Here is a 10,165-nt window from a genome sequence, read left to right on the forward strand (position 1 = left end):
TTAAGGATCTTAACTTAAGAAACTTCTTATTTAAGTCTCCTGGACAAAACCATTTTACAATGCAAGGGGTGCAAATTAGTATTCTGTTTTGCACATAAGTTAAATACTGCCTGTTTTTTCATGTAGCACACAATTACTTGATAGCTTATTTGTACACTGAAATTTAAAGTTGATATTTGTGTGCTACATGAAAAAACAGTCAGTATTTAACTTATGTGCAAAACAGAAAACTAATTTGCACCCCTTGCATTGTAACATGGTTTTGTTCAGGAGACTTAAATAAGAAGTTTCTTAAGTTAAGATCCTTAATGAATCAGGTCCTATGTTCTTAAAATAGTTCAAGAGCGCAGTTGCAATTTTTATTTTTGATATAGATTCTCTATACTTTCAGTTTAGAAAAAATGCCAAAACTTATTCTAAAGCACATCATGATTTCACAATACCGAAATTGTGACAATTCCTGGATTCTGTCACTATTATTGGTCAATATCACATGTCATATATGTAAACCCCACTCGCTGAAAACACAAACATTCCAGGCACAACCATTGTGCTCCATGATGAATGACTCTATCCCCTGGGGCAAGGGAACAGCCACCATCCGGACCTGGAACACTCACTGAGATCATGAGACCTATGATAAGAGCTAGGAGATGGTGTTTTCCTGCATTACCTGGAAACGACATTACGTCACCAATAGCCCTGCCTCTGACATATATAAGGAGAGTCCGGGATGTGGAGAGAGCAGATCTTGTGCAGTGCAGCTGGGACTTGGTTCAGGACAAGGACCACATATACTTCTTATTAACATCCATGGGAAGCGGACTTGTAAATGCGCGTTAAGGTGAGGAGGCAGCGGTGCCTGGCATACATGGAATCCTGTCTGCATCCCAGAGGATGGAGGGCAGTGGTGCTTATATGTGCGTTTTAGAAGGTAGGGAGAAGGTTCATAGTCTCAATGCTCTTCTCTTCCAACAGACACCACAAGACGCCTGCAGCGGCGACAACGCTAGTCCGGGGTGCTGCAAAATCTCGGAGTTTACAGCCGAACCTCCCTGGGTGCTGCGCTAGAAGGTAATCCTCATCACTGCATTATAATTGTGTGTCATAGTATCCCATTTACTCGCGCACATGTTTTTTTTCTAATATACAATGTTCTTCATTTCAACTTGTTGCATACTTATAAACAACATATTCAGGACCCCAACTAGAACATTACAATGCCAAGCTATATCCAGGAGTCTGACTTTATCATGCTGGAGGAAGGTTTTGTGGCCAGAGACTTGATGGAGAAAATCATTAATGAGGTCTCTCAGACTGTAAGTACCCAAACCAGATCAAGACTTAATAACATCTGTACATATACAGACTGCAACAATAAATACAACTGTTGAATTTTTTGTTTTGTTGTTTGTTTTTTTTAAATATTTTTAAGAAAAACTTTAAAACTTTCTTATGACACTGCTGAGAGACCTGCACAACTCCAGTGTGTTTAAGTGTGTAGGAAGTGAACTCCTTATCACTCATCCCTCAAACTCTTGCCCTCTAGATATTAATTAATACATTGCCTTATTATTATTACTTCCATGTATACATTACTATATTATGTAATATGGAATTAAAAGCTGCTGGTCACTTTTTGCTAAATTGTAAGTAAAACAATTGTAAGTAGGTAAAGTTAAACCTCAAAATATCATTGAAATTGTATTAGGTTTCCCCTGAAACATTTTTCTTGTTTAAAGTGTTCCATGTATCTGCCCTCAGGATGACCAAGATGCCTTTTTTGTTGCGGACCTGGGGGACATTGTGAAGAAACATCTGCGCTTTCTGAAAGCTTTACCTCGCGTGAAGCCTTTCTATGCTGTCAAATGTAATAGCAGCAGGGGTGTGGTTCAGATTCTGGCTGAAATGGGGGCAGGATTTGATTGTGCCAGCAAGGTAATTAGAGACTGATATTTCTCCGTTTGACATGACATCACCTAGAAAAATGAAAGAATATTGTATTCCTACATACAGTATGTGTAACACATGATTTATTTATTTTTTCTCTGCAGACCGAGATTGAACTAATCCAAAGCATTGGAGTGAAGCCAAAGAACATTATATATGCTAACCCATGTAAGCAGATTTCTCAAATTAAGTTTGCTGCTATGAATGGAGTACAGATGATGACTTTTGACAATGAAGTGGAGCTGTCTAAAGTGTCACAAAGTCACCCAAATGCCAAGTAAGTACCTTTTATCAGGGCCATCTCTTCCATTGGGCACAATGGGCAGGTGCCCGGGGGCCCTGCGGGCAAGGGGGCCCATCCGAGGCCCCCCTGCAAAAAAAAAAAGAAAATACCTTGCTCTCACACAGTCACGTCAGCTGGCAATCCGGCTCCCTCCCTGGTCCCCTCTTCCATGCTGTGCTCGCAGTGAATGTTGGGCGTGACATTCGCCCAACATTCACTGCAAGCACAGCATGGAGGAGCGCAGATCAGAGAGATCAGAGAGACTCAGTGCGAAAAAAAGAAGAGAAGGGGATCGGACTTAAGGTAAGTTAATATTAAGTTTATATTTAGGGGCCCCGGTGCACTGCATTGCCCAGGGGCCCATAATGTAGTTAAGGTGGCCCTGCCTTTTATGTGGGCAGAAATTAAAGAATAATATTTGGAACTTATGTCATTTAATTTATGAACTATTAGGAGCTTCTCAATTCTAACTGTAACCTTTTATTGTTTGTAGGATGGTGCTGCGCATAGCTACAGATGACACAAAGGCATCTGGCCCCCTTAGCATAAAGTTTGGAGCTCCTCTGAAATCATGCAGACACTTACTTGAAAGGGCTAAGAATCTAAATGTGGATGTCATTGGTGTTAGGTGAGTTGAAATTGGAAATTAAGTTTCCAGTCATCATCCACAAGTATCGTTCCTGTCTTCCAGGAATCTTTGGTGTCAGTGTAGAACTGGTCACTAACAACTGACCTGAGAGAATATTTTAAGTAAAGCACCCTGAATGTACTTGAATTGCATTCTGAAATGATGTCATTTGCTTAATTTTATATGCCCAAAATAAAACACACAAACCCCATATTTTATTGTCCCTTTGTATGTGTCTAATGTAAATATTGTATAAAATTGGTTTGGAGAGTTCTCCCTTAACTAGAATATCGCTCTTTGTCACTGTGCTATAATCTTTTTAGCTACTTGAAAATTCTGTGATAAATTGAAGTCATGTTGCAGATATGATGTCATGGGTATGAGTGATGTCATTATGAGGGTACAGATCCGGAAGGTTTGGAAATATTTGTGGGAAAAAAGACCCAGCTCCTTCCTGCTTTATTGTCAGATTGATTTGCTGTAGTTTTTAACACTTGTTTAAAATGCTTCTGATATGTTATTACAGATAGGCTTCTTTCTTTGATTACATTTATTATTTTAACTTACTACTGAGATTAAGGGTAATGTGTGTCCCTTTTGAAGGTTAGAGGTTAGCTGTCCATTCAGCCACTGAATTATATCAGGTTTCCTGTTACTAGTCTAGCATATGCATTTCTCTGTACTGAAAGTTTGTTGCCTGTGGTTTCAATGTGAACCTTTTATTGTAGTTTTCACGTGGGCACTGGATGCAGCAACCCCAAGACATATGCTGAGTCCATTTCAGATGCCAGACTTGTTTTTGAAATGGCGTCTGAGTTCGGGTATAAGATGTGGCTGTTGGATATCGGAGGGGGTTTCCCAGGGAGAGATGATAAAAAAAACCTGTTTAATGAGGTGAGAATCTTCTTTTATTTTTCCTAAATTATATAGTCTAGGGACACAACCTTGTGGACTGGGATCTGAACCAGGAAAAATAATAGCAAAGATTGGGGAGCTCCCAAACTGTTATGGCTTCTCTTTCTCAAACAGATTTGTGCTGTGATAAATCCAGCACTGGACCTATATTTCCCAGAAGCCTCTGGTGTGGAGATCATTGCTGAACCAGGGAGATATTATGTGGCATCTGCGTTCTCTCTGGCTGTAAACATAATTGCTAAGAAGGAGGTGCAGGTAGACTATTGTGGATCAGATGGTATGTTCTACAGAAACATGTTTTCATGGAAATTCCTGTATAATACAGTAAATGTTAATGCATATATAATGTACTAGGGGTATGTATGCTACTAATCAATTGTACAATATATTATTTATATCATTTTCTAAGATTACAACATTCATATAACAATGTATTTTATGGTTCCTGCATGGTTGTGTGCTTGCATTTTGCCTAGGTCCCTATTCGCTTAATGATGGCATTTACCAGAATCTCATCACTGCAGCAGGTGCATTAAATAAATAAAATATTAAGTAAACCGGAAGCAGCAATTGTCTATATATATATATATATATATATATATATATATATACAACCATGGATGTTCAGTGTATACTAACAGACCAGCATAGGCTTAGAAGAAAATATCAAAAAATTTAATGAAGTATAAAATACATTGCAGAGTCATTCCCAATGATCGTTTCAAAGTATATATATATATATATATATATATATATATATATATATATATATATATATATATATACATAAAGTCTCCTCTGAATTGTTACTCTGATATCTTAGTAGTCTATGGATGGGTGTTGCAATATCCCCCCCACCAAGAAAAAATAATAATTTGATGAAAACAACTTAAGTACTAAATTTGATTAATTGTCTCTATTTAAGATGGAGAAATCTATCCTAGCAAGAACATCATGTATTATGTTAACGACGGTGTTTATGGATCATTCAACTGTATCTTCTTTGATCATGCTCATCCCAATCCCATCCTTCTCAAGGTACAGGTTCTTCACAGCTACATTTCTGTTCTCAGATACTTGATCTGCACTAAGACATTAACTTATGTAATTTATAAAGCTGGTCTGAGTTATTTGTGTAATTAACTTGTTTTGTTTCATAAAATATGTTTTAAATGGATGACCAACATATTTTGTTTAAGTATTAAAACCGTTAAAGTGTATGTACCCATGGGCAAAATAACACATACTTGTTTAAAGTGCTAAGATCAGTCCTATGATCATTATTTTGACACGCTTAAGCCTCATCAACCTTGTGTTGCTTTTACTGGAACATAAAGCTAAACAGGTAAATGTTCATTGCCCACAAGAATTTAGCTAAACTTTTAAAATGATAAACCAGCACCCCTTTTTATAGGCTTTTTCACTGACCAGCTCCATCTCTTGCTTAGAAGCCTTCTCCGGACCAGCCACTGTACAGCAGTAGCTTGTGGGGACCAACATGTGATGGATTAGATAAGATTGCTGAGCACCTTCAGCTGCCCGAACTATATGTTGGTGATTGGTTTCTGTTTGACAACATGGGGGCCTACACGGTGGTAGCATCTTCTACATTCAATGGCTTTCTACAGTCCCGCATTCACTATGCAATGTCACGGGTTGCCTGGTAAGGAAAGTTTTGTAGCAAAATATACACATCATTTTGCTGTGACTTGGAATAATTATTAGTTGCTCTATGGAGTACTGCAGATGTAGCTTAGCGGGAAGAATTCTGTACTTTGCCTTTTTAATTATTCATTCTGTTACGCTGCCCTCTATCTGTGGCATAGGTGAACTTCTTCTGCAATTTGCTTTCAACATTCTGTTACTGTACCCTTTCTGTACTCTAGAATTATTTGGAATGTAACATGAAATTTAGTTACAAATATAATATCAATATAACAAAGCAGAATAGTCTTCTTTTGCAATGGGGGTGTTTAGACTATATGGGGGGTATTCAATTGACGGCGGGATCGCCCAAAATCCTGCGCTCTAAAAATATTACCGTTAATACGGTAATATTGCACGTAAATACCGTTAATACAGTAATTTACTCGCTGGATTTAAATTCAGCGAGATATTACCATATTAACGGTAATATTTTTCGAGCGCGGGTATTTCGGCGATCTCACCATCAATTGAATATGCCCTTTAGTAGGTGTTTATTTTGCAGTTCAACATGAGATTTGAGTGTGTCATGTCTGTTTCAGGGAGGCTGTTCAGTTGCTGCAGAAAGGACTACATCAGGTTGAAGAGAAGGAAACTGTATGTTCATTTATGTCCTGTGGCTGGGAAATCTCTGACCCCCGTTGCCTTACTTCTGTATTTGCACCACGTGATATCATCTGATCTAGTACATTCAGACTGCAAAAAATTAATGTTGTGAATTTTGTTATGTTTTTGTTATCTATCATGTGGTTCCAGTGTTGGCTTCAGCCTTATTGTTTTTAACAGGGCAACATAAAACAAGTGATCAGAGGACCACTACACTGAGTTTCTTAACAGATGGGTCTATCGTTTGGAGTACAAGGATAACTACAAGGCTCACTGTGCTAGAGCCTATTCATGATATATAGTCCTTTTTAGCTGCGAGTTTTTCCTTCTTCCTCTAGGCTATAAGCTATTGACCCACAAAAAGCTTTATCTTTGTAGGACCACCCATTTTCTAGCCGAAGAGACCCAAACTCAAAACTCAAAGTTGGCAATTCTGGCACACCCCTCCTGGCAAAACTGTAAAATTCCCAGAAGGTATTGCGGGCAATAATCCCCCTTTCCGCCCCCCACATCATATCTTCCTGCTATCCTAATCCCAAGGTTATTGTTTTGTTATTTTTATGCTATTTTTGCTCATATGCACTCATAACTAATTACATATGTGTGTGATTTTGAGTAAGTTTAAATTATCAGTAAAAAGAGAATAAATCATAACAAAACAAGTGCTCAGTTGGAATTTTTGATTTGACTAAAGTGCAACTGTTATACCCAAGACTATACTTTCCATTCAGCAGTGTACAACACATTTTTAAGAATAGACTACTTCTTAATATCCAAATCTATCACCCAATGGGTAAGTGAAACGGAAATAGAACCAATAGGCTTATCGGATCATGCTCTGATCTGGTTTAGCATGGAGTTAAATAATAACACGGGTACACATAGACAATGGCGATTGCCATCAGGCATGATATCCTCACAACAGTTTAGAAATAGGTTGGATGCAGCCTGGGCCATGTACGAACAACACAATGTAGAGCATATCTCAAACCCTGCTCTTTATTGGCAGGCAGCGAAGGCTGTGATGAGAGGGGAAATAATATCCTATGTTAAGAAAGTCAAGAAAGAACAATCTGAGTGATATCTGCAATCTCAAAGAGGCCTTGAAAAGGCCTTTAAAAGATGGGATCCTGTACCTAACCCACCCAATAAGGCTCAGTATCGAGAGAAACAAGTGCAGTTTGATAATGTAGTCACACAAATAGGGAACAAACATATTAAGAGAGGCAGATACCAATTTTATAGGTACGGGAATAAAATGAGTCATCTACTTTCTAACCTTCTGCAAGGATCTAGACCCCCTACACATATTACCTCATTATGTGACAGTTCTGGGGTAGTGAAACATGCAGGGAAAGACATAACAGAGATATTACATAAATTCTATGAATCACTGTATGCGCAAGAGGATCCAAATCTGGAGTGCAAGCAAGAATTTTGGTCCCAAATTAAGTTACCCAAAATAACAGACACACAAATCTCTGCTCTGTCTGCCCTGATCTCGGAAGAAGAGGTGATAGCAACCATCAAACATTTAAAAAATAATAAAATGCCAGGGCCCGATGGACTCTCTGGAGAGTTCTATAAATTGCTCCTCCCTAGGATATCGAAAATCTTACAGAATTTCTATAATACAATATTAGCAGAAAAACAATCCCCTGCTTATTTTAACATGGCTATAATAAAAGTATTACCCAAGCCAGGTAGGAACCAAACGTTACCCAGTTCGTACAGGCCTATATCGCTCCTGAATACAGATTATAAAATACTGACTAAGATCTTTGCAGAACGGGTCAAAAGAATACTCCCCTCTATCATCCACCCGGTTCAGACTGGCTTTATTTGGGGCCGGAACTCGGTCTCCAATATCAGAAAAGTCATTGCAGTACTTCAATCGGAATGGGGAGGCAGGGGAGAAAATCCGGCACTTCTGCTGTCCCTAGATGCCGAAAAAGCTTTCGACATGGTGGGTTGTGACCACCTTTACGAGACCCTTTCCAGATTTGACTTCCCGACACAATTCATAGAAACCCTTAGGACACTATATACAGGTTCTTTGTCACAGATAGTGGGGAATGGCCATGCTTCTCCCCCGGTTCATATATGTAGAGGGACACGCCAGGGTTGCCCACTGTCACCACTCCTATTTGCACTGGCGTTAGAGCCATTAGCCATAGCTCTTAGGCAAAATCAGGCATTTACAGGAATCACAGTAAGGAAAAAGGAAGTAAAGCTGTCTCTATTCGCAGATGACATGCGTCTATTTATCTCCAAGCCCGAAGTTACGATTCCAATAATCCTAGACATGATAAAAAGGTTTAGCTCTTTCACAGGCTACAAAATAAACTTTAACAAATCGGAGATATTGTATTTAGGTAACCCCCAAACAATTGATAGAGAACAACATAATTTTGGAATATTTAGAGTAATGGAAAATGCATTAAAATACTTGGGAATACTGGTGACCCCCTCCCCCTTCAAATTATACCAATGCAACTATAACCCTATTATCAGCAAAATTCAGACTCAGCTTAATAACTGGAAACATCTACGAGTATCATTAATGGGAAGGGTAATAATCATCAAAAACATAGTTTTTCCCAAGCTCTCATATCCTATGTTGATGCTCCCAATAGCAATCGGTAAAAGGGATATAGAGAAGTGCAATACTCTGGTTAGCCAGTTTATATGGCAAAATAAGAAACCGAAAATAGCCAGGAAAAGGCTGATATTACCAAAAACCAAGGGAGGGAAGGGCTTCCCAGACATACAAGCATTTAACAGATCTGCCATGTTTCGGTACATCTTAGATTGGTTATTGGGGATTGAACATTTTACCAACAAATCTCTGGAGGAAGAATGTTTCTATCCATATGCCCCGGCCGCCTTACTTCATTTACCCAGGGCAAAAATACCATCTGTAAAATTGCACAACATTCTATTCAGAGACACATACACAGCGTGGGCAGCCATAAATAAAAAGTTTAAAAGTAGCCTGAGATTTTCAAAATACCTATCACTTTGGGGTAACCCAGAGTTCTCACCCTCGCTCGAAAATGAGATGTTCAGAGCTTGGAGAGAGAAAGGAATTATGGCGGTGAGAGATATCTTTGACCCAGGGGGCACGATATATTCCTTTCAGCAGCTACGAGAAAAGCTTGTCTTCCCACATAATCAGTTTTATATGTATCTACAGATCCGGCACTATGCTCTGAGCAAACAACGAGAATGGTTATTAAGTGACGATGTGGAAGGCACAGGTGATTTAGAAGCGACTTTAGTCTTTGCTAAAATGAACAGGTTTAAGATCAAATATCTGTACGCCGACCTAATTGATGGTGAACTTGATAAGGTGTGGGCCAAAACATGGGAGTCTTGGAAGCAAGACCTACCGAATCTATGACCCCCAGGAGAGATGTTAGGTTATATGAAGCATACTGTGAAAGCTCTTAGTTCTGCCAGACTCCAGGAAGTTCACATCAAAACAATTAACAGGGCATATATATCACAATCGCAGAGGCGATTTATGGTAACAACAGAAACAGGTATATGCCCGAAATGTCAGAAAGCTCAGGCTTCTCTGATACACAACATGTGGTCATGTCCAAAGATTACTAAGTTTTGGAATAAACTGGTAACATATATAAACTTTACCTTTAAAATACAAGTATCGGCTCACTATGAAGTTCTATTGTTCGCAGTTTTTGATTCTTGGAAAGATCAGATAGAAGGTTCGCGGATTATACCGCTACTCACAATTATGGTCACCTTGGCAAAGAAAGCCATTCTAGGCAACTGGACATCCAAAAGGATCCCATCGATATTGGAGGTCACATTGGAGTTGATGGAAACATTATATTTCGACAGACGAGCCACCTTCAATGATTTAGAGAAAGGGGTGGAGCGCTTCCATGCTAAATGGGGTGCATACATAGACACATTGAAAGAATCGACTCGGCTCCATATCATGCGGGTCTTTGAGGATACTAGGTGGTCTTTACTGAGAAATCTTTGAGGATGGTGGATGAGGTTAAGTTTTATCCAAAATGTGAATGATTGGCAAATGCTCAGCTAAACTG

General features: G+C 38.9%; 1 protein-coding gene across 1 annotated transcript; it reads left to right on the forward strand.

The window, feature by feature from the left end:
- The first annotated feature begins 699 nt into the window (after nt 1–699).
- On the forward strand, nt 700–6,190 carry AZIN2 (antizyme inhibitor 2). The gene is made up of 11 exons (XM_075195253.1): nt 700–844; nt 979–1,074; nt 1,200–1,319; nt 1,765–1,938; nt 2,055–2,227; nt 2,727–2,861; nt 3,590–3,755; nt 3,891–4,053; nt 4,702–4,814; nt 5,225–5,439; nt 6,023–6,190. Exons 3-11 carry the CDS (start codon nt 1,221–1,223, stop codon nt 6,159–6,161), a joined length of 1,377 nt encoding a protein of 458 aa, XP_075051354.1. The 5' UTR covers nt 700–844; nt 979–1,074; nt 1,200–1,220; the 3' UTR covers nt 6,162–6,190.
- Nucleotides 6,191–10,165: the final 3,975 nt, after the last annotated feature.

Source organism: Mixophyes fleayi, chromosome 2, assembly GCF_038048845.1.
Source record: "Mixophyes fleayi isolate aMixFle1 chromosome 2, aMixFle1.hap1, whole genome shotgun sequence".
Classification (NCBI taxonomy): domain Eukaryota; kingdom Metazoa; phylum Chordata; class Amphibia; order Anura; family Limnodynastidae; genus Mixophyes; species Mixophyes fleayi.